The sequence below is a fragment of the Triturus cristatus genome, chromosome 11 (assembly GCF_964204655.1).
Source record: "Triturus cristatus chromosome 11, aTriCri1.1, whole genome shotgun sequence".
Classification (NCBI taxonomy): Eukaryota; Metazoa; Chordata; class Amphibia; order Caudata; family Salamandridae; genus Triturus; species Triturus cristatus.
In genome coordinates, this window is record NC_140594.1 from 823,180,690 (window position 1) to 823,204,222 (window position 23,533).

The window sequence follows — 23,533 nt, forward strand, 5'->3', positions numbered from 1 at the left end:
AGCAACCACAGCATCGAGACCACCCTCCTTGCCGCCAATGACGACATCCGCATGCTCCTCAACCAGGGCCACACTGCAGCCCGCCTCCTGCTAGACCTCTCGGCAGCCTTCGACATCGTCTCCCACCACACTCTCGCAGCCAGACTCCAAGACGCCGGCATACGGGGAACCGCCCTCGACTGGATCTGCTCCTTTCTCCCGGCAGAACCCAAAGGATCAAACTACCTCCCTTCCTCTCCGACCGAGGATCATCTCTCAATCCCACGCTCTTCGACATCTACATGGCCCCCCACACCGCCATCGTCAGACAGCATGTACTCAGCATAGTATCCTACGCCAACGACACCCAGCTCATCCTCTCTCTCATGAAGAACCCCGAAGACACCAGTCTCAGCTTCCAGGAAGGAATGAAAGACGTCGCAGCCGGGATGAGCAGTAGCTGCCTAAGGCTCAACTCGAAAAAGACAGAGGTCCTCGTCCTGGGACCCTCTCCACTGCTTGGGACAACACCTGGTGGCCGCCCGCCCTCGGAAGCTCACCCACCCCTACTGACCACACTTGGAACCTCTGCATCATCCTCGACTCCTCCCTCACAATGACTCGCCAGATCAACGGCGTCGCCTCCACCTGCTTCAACTCCCTCCACATCCTCCACAAGACCTTCAAGTAGATCCCACCCGAAGCCAGAAAGATCATCACCCACGCACTCATAACCAGCAGACTGGACTACGGAAACGCCCTCTACGCTGGAATCAACAAATCCCTGCTACACAAACTCCAGACCATCCAGAACAGCGTGGCAAGACTTGTCCTCGGCACCCCACGACATGAGCACGTGACCAAACACCTGTGAGAACTTCACTGGCTTCCCGTCGAGAATGGATGGATCGAGACTCCAGGACCTATGCGCTGTATTAACCCATCCTTCCCCCCCTTGGCTGTTTTTGTATCAGTGAGTGTGATATTTACTTTTTCTCACCCGCCCATATGAAATCATCTATCATTTGTTGAAGCTTTCCCAGCCCCCTTTTAGGGACTCAAAGTAGTAGTGATTGAAAAATAGAAAGTATTCTGGAGAGTGACGTCATTTTGACTGCTGCTATTCTGCCACACCGGGACGGTCCCATGGTGGGTAATTGAGACAGTTTTCTCAAGCGAGGGCGGGACGGTCCCATGGTGGGTAATTGAGACAGTTTTCTCAAGCGAGGGCGCTATTTGACCCTCCACGCCTGTGAGTTGGTGCTTTGCTCATTGCAAGGGACATTCCTGCAGGAGGAGGTCCACCCCTTTTTTCTCGATAGACAGTTTAATATTCACGACTTGGTCAGGTTAATTTGGAAGTCTGATACCGTTTCACATTCTTTTAACATTAAACATAACATAACATGTATTTGTAAAGCGCACGTTCACCCGTAGACCTCTTGGTGCTAAGTAACAGATGTTTATAGTTACCCAACTCAATGGTACTCATTTTATCGACCCGAGATGGATGAAAGGCTGAGTAGACCTGCCGGGATTTGAACCTGTGACCATGAGGCCCAACACAGGCCCCTGTAGTGGATGCATTAGTCCACTGAGCGACAAGACCCTTTTAGCTCCTCTAGAAGTGCAATCAGTGAGTTTCTCGGGTGGGTCAATGTTACCAAGATGTCATTCGTACACATAGCTAGTTTTATTCCTTCTTTTTTATCTTTACTCCTTTTATACATTCATTCAGGCTCTTGCTTTCCCTCAGGGATTCTGCAGTGAGGACTAAAAGCATGGGAGAAAGCGAACATCCTTGTCTGGTACCCCTTTCAATCATAAATACGCAAGGGGCAGTGCTGTTCACCCAGACTGTTGTGGTTAGACTTCTGTACCCACGGAGTTCCCAGCCCTTGAACCTAACCCATAACCCAAAAGCTGTCAATGTGTTGCCAGGACATCGCCAATCAACCCTGAAAAAAGCTCTCAAAACCCAAGGTAACAATCAGCGCTAACTTTCAGGTTCTGTTTGCTTTATCTATATTGTGCACAATTTTCTGTGTGTTCTCCCCACATCACCTGCCCATATTAAAGCCAGACTGGTCGGATTCCAGAAGATCCGGCAGAACCCTCCACTGTCTCTCTGCCAATATTCATGTAAAGTTTTTAACAACTATATCTAGCAGAGATACAGGCCTATAAAGAATAGGGACTGGTTTCTGCCTGGATTCGAGGTCATAGAGATCGCCGCTTGTGTCATCATGTTACACCTACTGTCTTACTGAAAGTTTTTAACAGTAGTTCAAGAGAGACAGGCAATACCTGGGGGTTTGTGGTTTTTTTCAAGGAATAAATACCCAAAAAGTTCTCTGTATCTTTGATTTTTTTTTATTAACGACTGCAGACCTTTTCTTTAGATTCTTTCATGTGATGTGTACTACAAAAACGAGACTGGAAATAGTTTCTCCGATTTTCTGCCTTGAGAAAGCCCTAGGCGTGCCAGCCACTTAGGGCAAAATACGTGTTGGCTGCTCTTTCTGTCACATCAGGCTTTAACCCTGATGCTCTTAAATAAAAACGGTCAAAGATACAGAGAACTTTGACATATTTTCCTTAAAAAGCCACAAACCCCCAGGTATTGCCTGTCTCTCTGGAACTACTTCTACAATTACCTTAAAGAGCTGTTCGTAATAGTCACCAAATGTGACCAACATCTTTTCAATGTCTAAACTTAATAACTGATTCTGATTTAGAATTTTCATCACCCTCTCTTGCAATAATGTCCCCTCACTTTATTCACTAACAGTCTGTCTGTCTGTCACCATCATAGTATTTCAGCATAAAGTATACCAGGGGTTATTCTGCCGTATCTGTGTTGAGCATTTTCACTCACTCAACTTTAAACAGACTCTTTTATCTGTTTTTTCTATATTTCGTTTTCCTGAAATTTACAGGAATTTCCCTCTCACTATAGCCTTCAGGGCATCCCAAAACACCCTGTCGTCTAGTTTCCCTTTGTCATTATTCTACAGGAATAACAGCAAACCAGTTTCTATTACTTACGCTATTAGCTTGGAGTGCATCAGTCTGTCATTAAGTAGTCATGCAGTCATTATTCCTGTTTGTGCCACTACATGAATGTCTAGCTCAATGGTTGTTTGGTCTGAAATGGTAATGAGGTCGATTGTCAAGGTCTGGATCCTATGCACTAGTGCAGATGCCGATACTGCATATTTTTTCCAGGCTTCTAAATAAAAAGTGTAGATGATTTATATTGGGTGTTGTAATTGACAGATTTCATCAAGATCCACTTGATATAGCCACTTAAGCCTATTTTTGGTCAGAGAGCTGGTCTGACTTACTCTTGCCCAGACCAGTCCCTAGAATTGTCCAAGACCAGATTAAGGTCATACCCTATGATAAGTTTCACTTGTGCTACAGATAATAGTCACCTACAATAATTTTTCCTGGGAGTAATTTGGAGCATAAGCTGGGCAAATCTTAACTTTCTGACTTTTAACACTACAGCTAGGGCTCTTCCCTTCTTATCTTCCTGTATCAAATATGCCTTTTCTGTATGGTCACTCCAGATTTTTCATATTTTTCTGGAACATATTTTTATTGTACTTAGGACTCTGTACACTTTACCCCTGCTAAACCGAAGTAAAGGGCATGGGTTCTCCCTTTAAACATGGGTAAATTGGCTTACCCCTGATTGACATACTTAACTTGCCTATGAGTTCACAGGAAATGCACCCAGGGCCTGCAAGTTAAATGCTAGCTGTGGACTACAGAACCCATAATTGGCCTGTAAATCAGGATTTCATGCCTACCATGTGTAATCTGGTGGATGAACCTTAAAATCCTATTGAAAAGCCTGTCAAAATAACCCTTTTTCACAGGTGGGAAACCAACTTTTAAATATTAATAAGTCACCCATAAGTACACCTTATCACGCAAAAGGTAAGGTGCCTGATATTTAACAGTGGAACATGTGTGAAATTGAAGTCGACATGTTTCCTGCTGTGACTAGCCCTCAAAACCTATTTTTACTGCCAGGGCAGAAATTGGAACTTGGAAAATGTCAAAGTTCAGATTATAAACTTTAATCTGCAATTTTTGACAGGAAACAACTGGAATGGTCATTCAAAGTTTGTTTTGTATATCTAATGAAAATTCAATTAATTGGTTTAGTCAGATGTTTTAATAAATATTTAAGAAAAATAACTTTTAGAAAGTTACATTTTCCTTTCCTGAAGCCCATGGAGGCTAATATGTGTTAGATTGCCTGCAGATGCCCAGCCAGTGCTTGGACTTAATGATGGGAGAAAAGTGCTCCAGAGCAGAACATAGGCTCCGGCTTGGTGACAGGACGGGCTGGATCTGGGGCATGAGATACCTATCATCCCAGGAACAGAAGTTGAGGAGGGTCCAGAAACTTCATTAACTTGAACCGGGCAGCGGTGAGGCCTGCCCATTTATAGTTTAGTGTGAGGAGACACCTGCGAGGGGGAAATTCTTTACTCCACTGACACATGAAAGTCATCCGGTGAGACGGGGGTCTGGCCCCAGAAACAGTTTGGTGCAGCTTAGAAAAAGGGGACTGCTCATTTCCCTAAACAAGATCCCTTCAAGGGTAGCAGACCTAAGCCACCTTGATTTCCCTCAAAGAGGTGCAATGTGGGATAGTTTTAAGTAAGGCAAAAAGGGACGTGATGCAAAAAACAGGGAGGGCTGCACCCAAGAACTTTTCCTTCATTGGTTAGGAAGTGTTCAGAAGTCACCCCACCCACTAGCTAGAGAAACCAACAAAGCTGGCACATCACCCATAGCACCTCAGGACCTGTCTCTCTTGAACTACTATTACAATTAGCTTATAGAGCTGTTCGTAGTAGTCACCAAATGTGTCCGATATCTTTTCAATGTCTAAACTCAATAACTGATTCTGATTTAGAAATGTCATCACCCTCTCTTTTGCAATCCCCCCCCCTCCAAGTTTACTCTCTAGCAGTCTGTCTGTCTGACTGCTACCATCATAGTATTTCAGCATGACGCATAACAGGGCGCATTCTGCCGTATGTGTTGAGCATTTTCACTCACTTGGCTTTAAATATACTATTTTTTCTGTTCTTTCTATATTTAGCTTTGCTGAAATTCACAGGAAATTATCTCTCAATATAGCCTTCAGGGCATCCCAAAACACCCTGTCTTCTAGTTTCCCTTTGTCATTATTCTGCAGGAAGAACAGTAAACCAGTTTCTATTACTTATGCTATTGGCTTGGAGTGCATCAGTCTGTCATTAAGTAGTCATGCAGTCCTTCTTCCTGTTTGTGCCACTACCTGAATGTCTAGCTCAATGGGTGCTTGGTCTGAAACGGTAATAAGGTCGCTTTTCAAGGTCTGGTTCCTATGCACTAGTGCAGATGCCGATCCTGCATATTTTTTCCAGGCTTCTAAATAAAACGTGTAGGTGATTTCTATTGGGTGTTGTATTTGACAGATGTCATCAAGGTCCACCTGATATAGCCACTTAAGCCTATTTTTGGTCAGAGAGCCGGCGTGACTTACTCTTGCCCAGACCAGTCCCTAGAGTTGTCAAAGACCAGATAATGGTCATACCCTATGATAAGTTTAACTTGCGCTACAGACAATGGGCACCTACAAGACTTTTTCCTATGAGTAATTTTGAGCATAAGCTGGGCAAGTCTTAAGTCTCTGACTTTTAACACTGCAACTAGGGCTCTTCCCTTCTTATCTTCTTGTATCAAATATGCCTTTTCTGTATGGTCACTCCAGATTTTTCATCTTTTTCGGGATCATATTTTTAGTGTACTTAGGACTCTGGATACTTTACCCCAGCTAAACCGAAGTACAGGGCGTGTGTTCTCCCTTTAAACATGGGTAAATTGGCTTACCCCCAATCGACATACTTAACTTGCCTATAAGTTCACAATATAATGTGTAGGAAATACACCCAGGGCGTGGAAGTTAAATGCCAGCTGTGGACTGCAGCACCCATAATTGGCTTGTAAATAGGACTTCAGGACTACCATGTGTATTCTGGTGGAAGAATCTTAAAATCCTATGGACAAGCCTGTCAAAATAACCCTTTTTGCCAGGTGGGAACCCAACTTTTAAATATTTATAAGTCAGCCCTAAGTACACCTTATCACGGAAAAGATAAGGTGCCTGATATTTAACAGTGGGACATGTGTGAAATTGAAGTCGACATATTTCTGCTGTGATTAGCCCTCAAAACCTATTTGTACTACCAGGGCTGAAATTGGAACTTGGAAAATGTCAAAGTACAGATGATAAACTTTAATCTGCAATTTTTGACAGGAAACAACTGGAATGGTCATTCAAAGTTTATTTTTTATATCTAATAGAAATTCAACTAATTGGTGAAGTCAAACGTTTTAATAAATATTTAGGGAAATAACTTTCAGAAAGTTACATTTTCCTTTCTTGAAGCCCATGGAGGCTAATATGCGTTAGCTTGCCTGCAGATGCCCAGCCAGTGGTTGAACTTAATGATGGGAAAAAGGGGCTCCACAGCAGAACAAAGGATCCGGCTTGGTGACAGGATGGGCTGGATCTGGGGCATGTGATACCTATCATCTCAGGAACAGAAGTTGAGGAGGGTCCAGCAACTTCATTAACTTGAACAGGGCAGCGGTAAGGCCAGCCCATTTATAGTTTAGTGTAAGGAGACACCTGCGAGGGGGAAACTCTTTGCTCCACTGACACATGAAAGTCAGCCTGGCTCTGTTCCACTGAGAAGGGGGTCTGGCCCCAGAAACAGTTTGGTGAAACTTAGAAAAAGGGAACTGCTCATTTCCTTAACCCCTTCGCCGCGGCGGGAATTCCGCCACGGCGCTGGGGAGTGCGGGGGGGCAGCACGGTGGCGCTGTGCTCATGACGGAGCCGCTGGACCCCCTCCTATTTATACCTACTTATACCAAAGAGAAATAAATGTACTCCAAGCGTAGTGTCTGACCTCCTTTGAGGCTACAGGTACACAACAAACTGTAAAGAATATTTTTCCTGAAGTGACCAGTTGAAAAGTAAGACATGGACTGCACCCTGATGGTGGTCTCCGCCTGAGTGAGTCCTGGCCCCTAAGTTCTGTCTCTGAGGTCCTCGGAGTCTTAGAAGTAGCCCAGAGGAGCTTCTCCAGAAACCCTGAAAAGTTGGGACTTAAAAAATATTTGGACTTTCAAGACCTCCAGGTCATCAGCAGGACTTTGCAGCAAAGATGTCCAATTTCAATGCAATTTCATTGGCCAGGCTTACCAAACTAGAGGATTTTAAGTTTCAGAAAAAAAAGACTCGGGTGTGATTTAGATCTCAGCGGACGGGTTACTCCATCACAACGATGACGGATATCCTGTCCACTGAAATATATAGCCCATTATATCCTATGGGATTTATATTTTGGCGGACGGGATACACTTCACCGTTGTGATTGAGTAACCCATCCCCCGATATCTAAATCAGGCCCTCGGTCAGAAGGACAAACTGGTTTGGTGCATCTGACCCCCACTCCTTCACGAAAGGCCTGAAATAACATCTAGTTCCTGGTCTGAATGTTTTATGGAAACATCGTCGTTTTTTGTAAGTAGAGAGAAAGCGAAGTTTGACAATGAAAAGAAGCTGTGTGAGGGCTCCATCATAGGGATTAATACAAAATCCCTTCATGAATCCTGCCACCTTTAGAGCATTACAACACTTTCATATGATTCAGCTCAGCCCAACTAATAGTAAATGAGGCAAGTAACAGACCCTTTGTTATTCCGATGTGTTATTAATGAGGATAGGGCTATAACTATGAGGAAATTAATTTAATGTGCATATGTTTAAGGATTTGACAGCCACAGACTAGTTTTCATCATTGTGCTGTCGGTATGGTATGAAAGCATGAGGTATACAATATGCCTGTAACTTTGGTGTTCTGGCTGTGTGGGATTGCTTGCTGTAAGTGGTTCATGTGCTGAGTGAATGTCGCCTATCTGGCCAGAATGCTGATGCAGTTGAGAGACCAGGCCGTTTGTGAGGCATGTGAGAGTTGGTTTTTGAGAAGATCAAAGACTGGGGCGGCAATACTGTTTTAAAACCCTTTTCTAAGGTATGTTTACTTTTTTATGCGCTTGTGTTATACAGACATTGCTTTTTTATTAACACCTCATGAATTGGTCTTACTTAGAGAATCTGCACTGATATTGTAAAGATTTTTAGTAACCATACAATAACATTTATGACTGGCTGATAACCGGAGAGGTTGCTGAGAAAAGAAAGAGGACAGGCTGCTGGGCTAAAGCTCTTTTAAGAGAGACAGGTAGTCCACAGACACTCTGCCATTATGGGAGACCTCAGACACTCTGCTCACACAGAAAGTGTTGCCTATTTTTGTAAGGCCTATTTGAAACATGCTAAGAGGGTAGAGGAGTGATCTATTTCGTCGCAGTTAGGACCTAACAAAAATACATTTTTGGTAATCCTATCTAGATATACCTGACTCAAAGACCTACAGCAGCACAACAGGTTATGAGTGCACGCCAGAGGGTACAGATGAAAATGTGCTATAGATAATGATAGGGAGGATCAAACGAAATGTATTTTAAATATTGGCAATATTTTTCTTGACATTTAATATAAAGACTTTTGCATTAAAACAGCAGGGAGGAACAGGTAGGATGGCCAACTCCCTTATATGTGTATGCACTCTCCATAATCAGGAGTTAGTGTATTATTAAAAAACAGAAGAGGGCCCCGAGTTCATACAGGTCCATTCCAAGTACTTTAGTCAACATATGAAGGATACAAGGGATAAATCATGACTGGGTACCGCTGGTGAGGCTAGATATTACTGTTCTATTTCAACTATATTGTGCTTTCTGTTGTTATGCTAACCAGTTCACACAGAGATGTTCCTCAAAAATATCTGCGATCGACAGGATATAATTGAGAGCACGTTAAATCAGTTAAATGTTTTACATCAAAAAGTGTGACATAGATTTTTATTTTGTGCTGGAAAAAAACTGGACTATAAAAAAACAAAATGTGTTTAATATTAGGAAAATAAATTGGAAACTATTACCAACGCTGATGGGTGTGGGCGTGCGCGCGCATCTGTCCACCCCCACCACGTGGAATGCTAAAGTGAACATTTTCTGAGGTTTCATTTTTTTTCAACTATGGCAAATACATGGAGGCACTAAAGAAAGATAATAATTTATCACAAATGTATAGATGCTTGCATGTTGAACAACCCCTTCCTTTCCTTCCTCACCCACATCTCTTCAATAGGAATGATTCCTAAGAGCTCCGGCCATGCAGACCCTCCTTATGAACAAGGACCGTATTCCATCTTGAGAGACTTTTAGCATGCTGTAGTTCAAAAATTATAACCAAGGGATACACAAGGAAATGGGTAGACGTGTTGCACAAGCAAACAGGGAGAAGGGATGCACAAGCAAATGTGAACATGCGGGGAAGAGGAGCCTAGCGCTTGACTAAGATGGCCGCGTGAGCTTAGAGCTCCCGAGACCCTCGCGCCCTCCGTCGACTATCCTGTCTCCAATCCTGATGGTATGCATGGCACCGTGTTGCTGAGTAGTCAGGGAGGCGATTGATGCTACCCACGGTCGGATCGCCCATCGGGAACCGGACTTACGACCGGCGGAAGATTGAGGCCTAACTCCCGGGGATGCCAGGGGCTAGAGTTGGCAGGATGCCCGACTCCTAGTTGATCAACAACGGCCTGGCGAGGTGTGAACTGTCGGATGGAAGTCCTCGCCCTTTCACTTTCGGTTTCGTTCCCTTTGTCTGCCCGGACACTGCAGAGCTCTGGGTGGCTTTATTACCCCAGGGACGCTCGGCGGGCTGCTCTGGCGGCATAGGGCGGACCTGCTCACTCCTTATTCCTCTCTTTGAGAGTGAACAGTCTTAACTGCCTGGAGCCCACTATGTCGGGCAAAGCAGAAGGGGATCGGCTGAAGACTAAGTCCACCAGGCGGGGAACGTATTCCCAAGTCAACAGTATGGACCGCTACGCCCTCCTGAAAGCATCGCCGAGTGGGTCGAGCCAGGCGCCGGATGCCCAGAAGGAGGACTCGCCTGGGACACCGGAGCTCTCCCTCCAGGATGTCATGGGCGCGCTCGACGGGCTGCAGTCCTCGATGGGGAAACAGCTCGAGGCCCTGGCGCATAAGGTGGATGCCATCCTGGTAGATGTCAATCTGATCCGCTCGGATCTGGGCAAGACGAACGAACGCGTTAAGAACCTGGACCACAAGACCACGGGCCTCACTGATGATGTAGCGGATCTGCAGACCGAGGTTCGGAAGTTGAGGGCCGAGAGTGACCTCGCCGCCCGCCGGCTGGAGGACTTCGAGAGCCGGGCCAGGCGCAACAACGTGCGCGTCATCGGGGTCCCGGAGTCCTCGGATGAGGCCTCGGCGGACCTGCTGGTGGAGGATTTGGTCCTCAATCATCTGAAGCCTAAGGGCCTTGGAAAGTTTTTTGCGGTGGAAAGGGCCCATAGGGTGCCGGGCGGGCGGCCCAAGGCGGGTGCCCCGCCGCGGCCGATTGTCGCCCGGCTCTTTCACTTTCGAGATCGGGACGCTATCCTGCAAGCTTCGAGGGTGACGGGCCCAGTCCCCTTCCAGAATGCGTCGGTGAATTTTTATCCGGACTTCACCCAGCAGGTGCAGAGACAGAGACAGAGCTTCCTGGGGGTGAAGCGGAGACTTCGGGAACTGGATCTGAAGTATGCCATGATTTTTCCTGCCAGACTACGGGTGGTGCATGAAGATCGGACATTCTTTTTTGACTCTCCTGTTATGGCCGACGAATGGCTGGACGCTTTGCCCCGGCGACGGACGGGGGACGACACAGCCGAGCATGGAGACAGTGGCCGAGATGGACAGGGCTGATATTTTAGAGCCGGCCTGACTTGATTTGACCATACTTGCAGAATCGAACGGAGTGCAGTAACTGTGGAGGGTTGCGGGAGGACGAGGGGTGCTCTTTTCCTCCCTTAGGGTACTTTTTGTAGAATTTTTGTTTTTGTAGGGCGACAGGCACACTGCAAGTTGGGGGGGCTTTGTAAGCTGCAGCAGGGGTGCAGGGTGGGGGGAGTTTTGGGGATTTTGAGTTTGTTGTTGGGGGGTTTATTTCTGCAAGGCATGATGATTATCCTCAGGGCTGTTCCATGGTGGCTCCTCGGGTGTGGGGTGGGCCTCTTTCCGTTTGAGGATGGGGGGTAGGGGCTTAAGTGTTATAAGCTGGAATGTTAACGGTTTGGGGGATCGCATCAAGAGGGGGATTGTTTTGCAATTTTTGAAACGCTCAATGCCAGATGTTGTCCTGCTGCAGGAGACGCATCTCATAGGTAATACGTGCTATGCCCTGAATAGGAAGGGGTATAAATTCATTGCACACTCGGGATTCTCTTCTGGGTCTAGGGGTGTGGGCATCCTCGTTAGAGCATCGTTGCCTTTTGAGGTGGACTCCACCATTGTTGATGATAGGGGGAGGTTTGTGGCGGTGGCGGGGCGGTGGGAAGGAAGGACTTTGGTTTTGGTTTCGGTTTACGTCCCGCCGGCCCTGCAGGCCCCCACATTTGCTGAACTGGGCAGGGCTTTGCTGACTCTCCCGGGGGGATTGCTGGTGGTGGGAGGGGATTTCAACGCTGTGGGCTCCGGACTGTTGGATAGATACCCGCCCAGGGACACAGGGGGGGCTCAGAAATGGCTTCCAAACTTCCTGGATACGTTTGGTCTGATAGACTGCTGGAGGCTCCGGCACCCCACACAGAGTCAATACACGTTTCACTCCGGGGCGCATGGTAGCCTCTCCAGGATTGATTACCTGCTCACTCTGGCCGCACATGCCTCGTTGATATCCGAGGCGAGGCACATGGCACGCGGCATCTCTGACCATTCGCCAGTGTGGATCCGGCTGGATCTAGATCGGGAGGGAGGAGGGAGGGTGGCCCCCATCAACCCATGGTATTTCCGAGACCCCAAGACGCGCAGCGCCCTGGTAAAGAAGGTAGATAATTACTTTAAGGACAATCTGGGAACCGTGGACTCGGCGGTGTCGCTGTGGGAAGCTTTTAAGACCGTCCTTCGGGGGGAAGCCCTCTCCCTGGTGGTGGCTGCCAAGAATCGGAGGGATGGCGAGGTGCGGCAGGTGGAGGAGGAGATCGCGGCCCTTGAGGGGGCTATGGAGGAGGAGGTTACAGAGTCCTCACTGCACGAGCTTTGCTTGAAGCAGGCGGAGTATAGGGACCTGGTGACGAACGCCGCTAAGACCCTTAGTAGGGAACAACAGGGCCGCCTATATGACGTTGGTGATAAGGCAGGGAAACTCCTGGCGTGGTTGGACAGGAAGGAACGGGTCAATAGAGTGGTGCCAGAGTTGACGGGAGAGCGGGGAGAGGCGATTGTGGAACCTGAGGGGATTGTGAAGTGTTTCGCGGAGTATTTTCGTAAGGTTTATTCCTCGGTGTCGGACAGGCCGCCCGAGGACTCGTCTGATCTCCTCCGTGATATCGAGTTGCCCTGCCTCTCTGACATAGATAGGGACGATTTGGATGGTGACATCACGGTTGACGAGGTGGCGGGGGCGATTCGCGCTTTAAACTCGGGTAAGGCCTCTGGACCGAATGGACTGCCGATCGACCTGTACAAACTGTTCCCGGATAGGGTCGCCCCTCACCTGCGCGCCATGTTTTTGGAGGCGCGGGGGGATGGGATCCTTCCGTTGGATCAGCGGCTGGCGTCGATCGTGGTCATACATAAAGAGGGTAAACCCCGAGATAGGTGCGCTTCCTATCGGCCCATTTCACTCCTCAACGCTGAGCCGAAAATTCTGGCCAAACTCCTGGCTACTCGTTTGATTAGGGTACTTGGCGATTTGGTACACCCGGATCAATCTGGCTTCATCCCGCACCGAAACACAGCATTAAATCTTAGGCGTCTACATGGCGTCATCGCCAGGGCGAGCACGCTGCGTGAACCGGCTATTGTGGCATCTCTTGATGCCACGATGGCCTTTGACACGGTGGAGTGGGCATACTTATGGGCCGTGCTGGCCAAGTTTGGTTTCGGTCGCGGTTTTGTGAGTTGGGTTCGGTTGCTGTACGAGGGGCCACTAGCGAATGTTGTGGTGAATGGTCGGGCATCTACTCCGTTTCAGCTTGGTAGGGGTACTCGGCAGGGTTGTCCCCTGTCGCCTCTGTTGTTCGCCCTCGCCCTTGAACCGTTGGCTGCGTGGATACGTTGGCACCCCGATATACGGGGCCTTCGGTGGTCGCCTGATCACGAGGACCGTATTTCACTTTATGCCGACGATATCCTACTGTATCTTGCCTCACCTAAGAAGTCACTTATAGTGGTCTGTGACGTACTCGCATCGTTCGGTAGGAACTCAGGGCTTGTGATTAACTGGGGCAAATCGTACTTGTACGTTCTTAGTGGCGAGGTCCCACCGATCCCTAGAACATGTTCGATACAGGTTGCCCAGCAGGGTTTCGTGTATTTGGGGATTTTTATATCCATGGATCCTGCTGTGCGCTATGAGAGGAATCTGCTCCCCCCCTTGGCGCGCTTGAGGCGAGATGTTGAAGGTTGGCGGAGGCTGCCGCTCTCCCTCGTTGGGCGTGCGGCCCTGTTCAAAATGATTTCTCTTCCCCGCTTCCTTTACGCCCTCCAGAACACCTTGGACTGGGTACCGGCCAAATACTTTCGGGAGGTCGAAGGCCTCCAACGGACGTTGCTGTGGGATGGGCGGCCGCGAATAGCTATTTCAAAGTTGACGCTCCCATGGTACGATGGGGGCATCGCGCTCCCAGACATCCGACGGTATTACTGGGCCACGCAGCTGAGCGCGATCAACCATGTGCTTTATGGCCCTGCCCTCAGCCCTGGATATGCCATGGATTGGTGGCTCCTGCGTGGCGGCAACTACTACAGGGCGTTGTATTCGCGGTCCTTAGACTCGTCCCTTACGGGGCCCACAGGCGTGGCGGTGCGTGTATGGAAGATGGCGACTGACTCGTTGGGCTGGAAGGGTAGGCTCACCCTCGCTACCCCATTGTTTGAATCGGAAAGATTGGGAAGACTCTGGCATACGAAGGGCTTTGATAAGTGGGACCTGATAGGTATATCCAAGGTGGGAGATGTGCTGCATAAGGGGAGGGTGAAGTCCTTCGAGGAGTTGCAGACTGAGTATGAGCTAGGGCCCTCAGAGTATTTCAGGTATATCCAGCTGCGTCACGCCCTCCGATCAGTCCTCGTTGAGGGTGAGAAGGTGCCGGAGTCCGCTCCCCTTGAGGACCGAGTCCTTGATGGTCATATGCCCGAGAGCACGATCTCGCTTATATATAAGAAGTTGATTAACGTCCGGGCAGACATGCTTTTGGGGCTGAGAGAACAGTGGACTAGGGATGGCCTTGAGTTGGATAATGAGGACTGGCAGTCAGCGGTTTCTTCTCCTAAGGAGGTTGCGATCCCGTCGCGTCTGAGGCTGGTGCAGCTTAAAATACTGCACCGGGTGTACGTGACGGGGCCAAGACTGGTCCACATGGGATTCTCGGAGGACGGCCTGTGCAGAAGGGGATGTGGTATGGTGGGTACTTTCCTGCACATCATTTGGGAATGTAGTGCCATTGTGGAGTTCTGGAGGAGAGTCCATGCAGTTATGGGGGAGGTGACGGGCACTGCGGTACAGCCGGAGGCGCGGTGCTGCCTCCTGAACGTCTGGGGGGCCCACTGACCTCGATGAGGCGCAGACCCAATGGGTGACTCTGGGTAACATGGTAGCAAAAAGGGATATCGCGCGATTGTGGGGCTCCTCGGGACCCCCTACACTGACTGCGTGGAAGGAGAACATGGACTGGAGCATGTTTAGGGAGAAGACGGTCTACTGCTCTAGAGGTCGCCCCCGGAAGTGGCATGCCATCTGGGGGCGGTGGAACCAATACAGGGGGGGAATATGTCTTGCCCCGGATCTGGAACCTCCCGAGGAACAGCTTTCCCCCTGACCTACTTTCCAGCACAGTTGGGTTTTGGGAACCGCTTTGGGCCTCTGCTGTCCCCCCTCTTCCTCCGTACTCAGTTTTGTAACTAGTAGACGAGTGGGGTCCTGCCTCCCCTGGGGGCTTTCGCCATGGGCTTTCAATGTCCTTGCCTTGCTGGGGTTTGTTGTGAGTTTTTTCACTATTTACTTAAAAGTGGACCTTTGCATTACTCTTTGCACTGTATTGAGGACACATCATTGTATCCAACTCTTAATGCTGCAGAACCTCCGGGCTGTCGGCTGAATAGCTGTGTCCTGAATTCTGAAATAAAGGTTTTCAAAAAAAAAAAGAAAAAAAAAATAAATAAATAAAAGTGAAGATGCGGATAGGCCTGGTGATCATAGTAATCTTTTACATAACTATCAAGCAATGGGCTTGTTGGTGCATGAGGATCAGTGTGGGTTTACCCCAGAACGCAGCACAATGTTCAATATTTGTAGACTAAGTCACATACTACATTTTATGCAGCAGATGGAAGTCGAAGGAGCGCTGGTAATGCTAGACCTTGAGAAAGCTTTTGACACAGTTAGCAGAGTGTATGTTTGGGGTGTTGCATGAGATAGGAATCAGATCTGTGTTTCAGGTCTGGGTTTGCCATCTGCATACCGAGTCCATGACCAGGATAAGATTAGATGGTATGATATCAAACGTTGGTGAGTGAGAGGGCTACGTCAGGGGTGTAACCCTGTCACTATTGTCATTTGAATTGGAGATGGAGCCCCCGGTGATAAAGCTCCAGGAGACCCTTGGAGAATTTGGATTTCGAGTTGGATATGTGTTGCATATAGGGTCCATGTACGCGGATGACACTTTGATTTACTTTATTGAATTAAAACAGAGAACCCAGTGCATACATTTACTTTAAAGTCTCTCTTGTGTCAGAAAAAACCCACAGTTTTTCTAGTAAAACCCTCACCCACCAGGGTTACCCCTTGGTGGTATCCTTCATCATTGGGTCCATCCCGATCCGCTGCGGATCGGGGCGTGTTGTGACAGACGACCTACGTGGGAGCACTTGTTGAGCTTTATATAATGATAAAGGAGATGTATATATCTAGAAGGGGAGAGGAGTGGTGACAGTTAAAAATACCTGGCCAGTAGGTATATCTATTTTATTCCTGCCTCTAGTCGGTATGATTAAAAATTAGGGGTGATTAGGAACGCAAGTTTGGTAATGTACATGCGTTCCTAAGGATAAACATGTTTCGAGCTGTGCCCCTAAGGCTCTTCTTCAGGACCATGGGAACCTAGTTCCTTGGTACCACTCCAGTAAGCTTAATCACATGAAACACGCTAATTGCATGCTATGCCACTTCGTGAAAAAACGCAGTTCCTTCGGTTCGGGACAAAGTCTACAGTAGGTGTTACAGAGAGGGTTCGCCTTGATGCGAGTGTGACAACAGGCCACCCTCCCCACGGAGGAGCAATGATGCACTATTAAGGCATCATATAAGAAACAAAGAACACCAAATAGGTGGTATATGTATATTTTTTTCACTCATGGAGTGTCATAACTCTAGAGTGCCCTGAAAAGGGATAGGCAGAGCGGTTGGGATCAAGATTTGGAAGTGCAATTAAGATAGAGAATAGGAGTCTACTTCTGGACAAGTTTAGAGTATATCTAGCAATGCTAGAAGTAAATTAATGCATTTCATGTTTGTGCACTGTATTTACCTGGCCCGACTCGCACTCATAGAATTTACCTGTGCAGATTCCCGACCAGCTCTCGCTGTGTGGGAGGGTGAAGCAGACTTTCAATATATGGCCTGGGGTTGTGTTCAGTTTTCTTCATTTTGGGAAGGGGGTGGACGATTTGAAGCGTACTATGAACCTGAAAATTGATCTCAGTGTTCAACATTGCCTTTTAAATCAAATCCCTAAGCCTTGGGATTCGAAGTTGCAACATCAATTTGCTTCACTGGGATTGGTCTTGGAGAATTTCTGAACTGCCACCCACTGAATTAGCCCGCAGCCTCCCAAGATAGCATCCTAGGAGAAGGATGTCTGGGAATGGGCTACTGCAGAGAAAATTTGAATGAAAATGGTTAGTACAGATGATAAAGTTGCTGAAGATTTACGATTGGTCTGAACTAATTCATGTTTGGATGGGTGGGGAAGAAAATAGTTTTGGGAATCCTCAGAGTTAAGAAGATGGCACCGCGTGATAGGGCTGTACCGCTAAATGATTGGTTATCTGTAAATTGTATACTGCTGCTACGGAAAGCGATGATAGTCAAAGATCATTTAATGTACATTGCTGCAGTTAAGTATGTTTTTTCTAATATGATAAACTTACAAATAAAATTTGGAAAAAAAATATTTTACATAACTATGACAGTATATTCAATACCTTAGTCCAAAGCAGGTACTGAGAGCAGCTGTTGATCCCCGAACACCCTCAAGATATCCATGATAGTGACAATGATCCTATAAACAAAGAAAAAAATTACTCCACCAAAGTCGTAGATACTGACCAGGATTTGTTTGAGGAAATGTGTGCCAAAGAGTCCATGCAATATTATATAGACTAATTTCAGCTAAGGTATGAACACAAATATTACCTGATCAAAAATTATTTAAATTTCATTTTATGTATATATCCAGGTTTGTACATAAACTCTTGAAACAATCCATTCCTGTCCCTTTCTAAATACCGCATCCCTCAAACTGAAGCTACCTTTTAAATCAATAAGCTGCAGAAGGCACTACATGAGCAGAGAGCTGTTTTTCTTCATGTATTTGTATGTTTTGTGTCACTGAGGCACAGTAAGAGATGACACAGTTAAAGTTGACTATTAAATGAAAGACAGACAGTGGATACTGTGTAATGGACAGGGAGGGAGAGGCACAACCGTAATACGAGGGTCTTACGACTCATACATGTAACGTCAGATAGAAGAAGGTTTGTAAAGACTGGTGGATGACCATTTTTCTTGCGTTAAATCAGCAGTATGGAAGAAGTGAATTTGCTGCTCATACACTGTTCATTCATACCAAACCCATGCCCACATCTCACTAGCTTTCCCCAACTTGTTAAGAATATGAAGTACACATAGGTAAATTTCAAGTGAATTGAAAAATAGAATAATTGTTGTAGCTGAGTAGTATCTGGACAGAAGTGTCGCCTGTGGAATGACTGACTGAAGTCACACCTTCATTCACAGAGCACCATATGGGTATAAAGGTTTCTTTTGTATGTGTACAAGCTTTTGAAATCTATATTCTGTTATGTGGCATGAATAACCAGGGATAGAAAGAAATGTCGCTACTTGTAATAAAAGCAAACCTAATGTCCTTAATAGGGCTCTATTTATGACATCACTTATTGAATGTAAACAGAAGATATAAACCTCCTCTAACTGTAATATCTACAGTTGAGATGTGGCAGTGATTCCATCTAATGTGTTTTACCCAAACCATCACAGTGTAAAAAGTAGTTACCTCTGTGGAATCACAACTCCCACTTAAAAAGATAAAGGTACTTTTCAGATCCCCCTTCATGCAAACACATACTGAAAACGTCAAATCTTAAAATATTTCTGCGATAAATTGCAGACTACATTTTGCTGTATTTACTTTCACAATACATAACTGAGGATGAGTAGCTGTGACTTACTCATGTAGTACTCCTGGCTTACTCATGACTTTCAAGAACAATAGAGTAAGTCACAGAAAAATGTATGTGAATAGACCAGGTATTCCATATAGTCATGTAGTTCCTTATTGATGTTTAATATTCTTTTAGCATTCTATAGTGTGCGCTTTATGTCTTTTGTGGTACACAGTAGTCCTTGATACACTTATAAAAATGTGTACTTTTTTATATTACTCCTGAGTTGTGATATCCAAACTTTGCTCATATGATTAAATTGACAACTCTTCTGTAATAACTTATTTCAGTTGAGTTCTAATGTCACAGTGACTGCTATGAGAACCTGGACTACAGAGAAGGACCAATCTAGATGTGCAACTTGTCATTCAGAAGAGTAACGTTCTCCCTGAGTGCCCGAGCACCGGTGCGGGTCTGCCGCCTCAACCACCCACATGGCAGCTCGAGTCATACACCTCTCCATTTCCGGACAGCTGCTCATGCAAGTCACAACAAAAGCAAAACAAGCATTTGCAATGCAATAGGTCTCGCATTAACGAGAGTTTGAGCTATTGGCATTGTAAATGACCATGTCTTTCATTTATGCATTGTTTTTAAAACAGATAAATCAAAGGCATGGTCATTTACAATGCCAATAGCTTAAACTCTTGCAAATGCGAGACCTATTGCAGTGCAAATGCATTTGGCGCCCGTGTTCTACAAAGATTTTTTTTAAAGCATTAGGAGAGAGAGTGTCCTGCCTGAAAAAGCAGGCAGGACAAAGCTATTTCAGAAAATAGTGCTCGGAGTCTGTAATTAAAGCCTACCAAATAACAACACATGTAACAGGGGGTGTCCTATGGGAGGTTACAAAATAAGACAAGGCGGTACTAAGGAGGGACTACTAAGCCTATTGACCAATGAAAAGCCACAGTTTACAGAGGACAGTGACACAAGCCAATGAAAAATATGGGTGGAGAGTGGACGGAGCTTCAAATCCATACCGGAATACAACATGCCTTGCAGATCAGCGCATGCACTGCCCAGATTGACCTAAAAAGCACCATTCAGAGCATTTCATAAAAAATACTAAGGCCTCGGAACACCTCCACATCTCCAATGATAGCAATGCATGTGTGTGCCATATCATATTGTAACTAGAACTGAATAGAAAATGTTAATCAGAAAAATTATTCAACTTCAAACTGGAGCCTCAACTCCATAAGGCAAGGAATATCATTGCAACAGGTAAAATAGAATTTTTCCTTCATGAGTATTTCCAAAACAGTGATACAAAAGATATTTTTCAACACTTTTGAAGTAATTTGGTGCCACAAGTAGATTGTGTCCTAAATATGCAGCCTTTCTTTGGCTTACTGAAGAGAAAGCGTTAAACAGGCGTCTATCCGAGACATTTTTGATGTCCATAGGGATGTCACTTTACACCTCACGCCACGACTGCCTCTTAAAGACTAGGGGGCATATGTATCAAATACTGTATTTGCGATTCTCAAATAGCGATTTTTTGAGAATCGCTATTTGAGAATTGCAAAACGGGATGTATTTAAAAATTCGCACATATTTTGCGAATTCTTAATATTTCTTAATTGCGATTAGCAAATTGCGAAATCGCAATTAAGGAATACCTTCCCATTCATTCCTATGGGCCAGGAGGCCCATAGGAATGAATGGGAAGTAATTCTCAAATTGCGAATTGCAATTTGCTAATCGCAAATTGAGAATAATTTCAAAGGTGCAAGGGTGTCATGATGACACCCTGATGCACCCCTGAAATGAACATGTGTGCGCACATGGTGCACATACATGCCCTAAGGGCATGTATGTGCGCCACATGGCACTTTGAAAAATGCCAAAAATTGCATTTTTCTAAGTAATCGCAAATTACCACCAACTTGAAGTTGGTGGTAATTTGCGATTTCTTAAGGAGAATTCGCACAATTTGGGTGCGTGTTACATAGCATTTAAGGAATCGCAATTTGCGATTCCTTAAATGCTTACACAAAATTAAGGAATTGCAAAATTAGCGATTCCTTAATAATGCGATGCGAAAATGTCACATACATCGCGTTTTGCGATTTTGTATTCGCAAACGCTGTTTTTTTGCGATTCGCAGCGTTTGCGAATACAAAATCGTTTGATACATATGCCCCCAGATCACCTGCTGGTCTAACTTTGTTTTCTTCTCGTTGTGGCCTATCAGGCTAGCCAAACATGCATCAGTAAAAAGGAGTATGTTCAGAATATTATAATGCACCCTGTAGTCCAACGCTATTTTGTAAAACAATAAAGTCCCAAAGTTTCACTCAGAAACCCACTGCCAGCGCTACAAATATGAGCGTGCCAAGTACCAAACCCGTTGTCAGCACTTTTGAAGGTTGGGGTGCCACATACCAAGGCTTATCTAGTCTTGATTCCATGTCATGCCTCTTTCATCCATCACCAGGCCTGCCTTTTTATCTCAATCTTGCAGGTTATTTTTCATCCCTGCTTTCTGCCTTTGTCACTGTTTTCTGGTCTTTCTCTTCCTTTCACCCTTTTGTGGTTTTCTCTCTTGTTCTCTAGGTGAAAGTCTGATGAGGCAAAATAACTTCCGGTTCCCTAAAATGACTGCAGCTGGGCCCCACCTGCAACCACCGACTCACATTAAGCACTGCTGCAGTCCTACCTTACAGTCTCCTACTACCTGCCTCCCCCTGCTGTGAGTGAACCATCACTCACTAATTGAGGAGTGGGAAGTGGCATGGACAAATCAGAAAGATACTCTCAGTCAGGCACTGCCTGCCACAGAGTCACATGAGTTTGAATATCCAGTCCTAAAAAGCCCCCCCAGTCCAGTGTCAGCGAACAAGTGTGCCCACTCGTTCATTTCCAACCCCAAAGTAATATCCTGGTAGAAATTACAAAGGAATAAACTTCTTATCCAATTATGCCTAAAAGGTAAAACAGCAGAGTAAAGTTCTACATACATTTTCAGCATAGCTGGGTTCAATTTGAATGAAAAGGATTTCCCTGCGCTTGAAAATCTTGTGATGCTGAGAAAATCTTTGCAGGAGGAAATGCAAAGACAAGTTGAGAAACTTTGAAAAAGGTCATAGCAAAAAAAAAAAGACTTTGACCATGCTGCTTGTCATCTTTTCATAGTTAGTTATGCATTCTTTTATGCATTCACACGTTCAGATCCCATTTGCAAGAAGAATGATTCACTTTCAAAGTACCGGAAACTCTGTAAAGAGCCCAGCACAAATGGATCTGAGGCTGGAAGGTACTGAATCATCAGCAGGCGGTTCCAGCAGAGGCTGGGCTCATCACAGTGCACAAATGGCTGGCGCTGTGGCTTTTCCATTGCAGTAATCCACGACCAGGACAGGGACAGGTACCTTTTCTGGGGAGGGGGTGACACTACTAATGTTAGTACACATGCACACCACACCCACTGACGCTTAGGTTGTTTAAAAAATGGCAACACATGCAAAACTATTCCCGTTAAAGACATAGAATTGCCTTTTCAGGGTGGTTTAGGAAACGGCACCCCAATATTCTTGGAGGAAAGTAGTATAGAGGGGATACGGGAAGGGCTTTCTCTCCAATGGAAAAATAAATCAAACAAAAAAAGTGCCTGCACATTTCTAAGAGGTGTAATCACTTGGATTTTCTGCCCCAGGTAACATCAGCTTGATAACACTGAATGGCCAGGGGTGCCTGTGAAGCTGTGCGCATAGTTGATTTCCATGCATACTGCTAGCATGTTTGATGAATCACATACAGTGCATACATTTACTCAAACGAGCCGTCAATCTCTGGATAAATGACTAAAAAAATGAAATGCACTTTAAAAGGTAAACAGAAAAGGAACAATCAAAATGATGAAAAACACGTTTTTTGTGCGATTGTGATTTTTTGTTTTTTAGTTTCTTTGCAAGAAGTCGTATGCGTTTACTCCAGTTCAGCAGAAGGTATTTTGGAAGCACAGTCTTAAAGGGATAATGAAAGCCCTTCTGGTGTATACCAAGCCAGCAATCAAACGGATGAAGAACAAGCTGACAGACACGCCGTGCGCGTGCCCATGTGCTGTCTGGGCCCAAGCTGATGCAGAAGCCGTGAGCATGCACATCGGCTGTCCGGGCGCGCACATGTTTGGTCTCCCTTCGTGCACCAAACCCACAACAATAGTCTTGCCAAGGCGAAGCAGCGCATGCGCTGCATTCGCTAGGCGAGACCTAACAACTGAATATTCAAGTAAAATTAACCACCGTCTAACGAAAAACACTTGAAAAACACAAAGCTCCTAAAACAAAAGTACGGCCCAAAAACTCATGTCAACAATAATCCAGAATAACAAGCATCAGGCAATTTATCTAAATACACAAACGTACAACTAGTAGCTTCCGGTGTTCGGGATAATAGTTCAGACAATGCCTTCAGGACTGGACGCAATACACTACTAGAGTGAGGCTGTCTGAACTCAGCAGAATACTCCAAATGTGGCCTTCAGTGCTGAACCCACAATACCAGACAAGGTCTCTACTACTGTTCAGTAGGATTATAATCGTATCTGTTATTCAAGAGGTTAGAAACAGGTCACTTGGTATCATGTGCTGAGGGAATGGTTGATTCTGACTGTTGTAGGCCTTCACAGAGGCCGACACCCTTTTTCACAACATGCTTTCACATATTCTTCCCTATTTATTAGGAGACGCTGACACTGCCATGGCAAGGGGGCATTTCTCGGACACCTCATCACTTCTGGAAGGTCAGAGGGGTTGGGGACAAAGTAGGTAAAATCCCTCTACAAATTCCGCCATCAAAATAGTTTGCTGAACTGCATAATGCAGTTTATGATGGAGAACCATGACAATTGTGATTACACCGT

General features: G+C 45.9%; 1 protein-coding gene across 1 annotated transcript in view; it reads right to left on the minus strand.

The window, feature by feature from the left end:
• The window catches only part of ADAM9 (ADAM metallopeptidase domain 9), a 764,238-nt gene that overhangs the window by 363,671 nt on the left and 377,034 nt on the right, over positions 1 to 23,533 (minus strand). Inside the window, exon 5 of the mRNA XM_085634568.1 lies at positions 17,404 to 17,480. Coding sequence (XP_085490694.1) covers positions 17,404 to 17,480 — 77 coding nt within the window. The remainder of the gene's footprint in view (positions 1 to 17,403; positions 17,481 to 23,533) is intronic.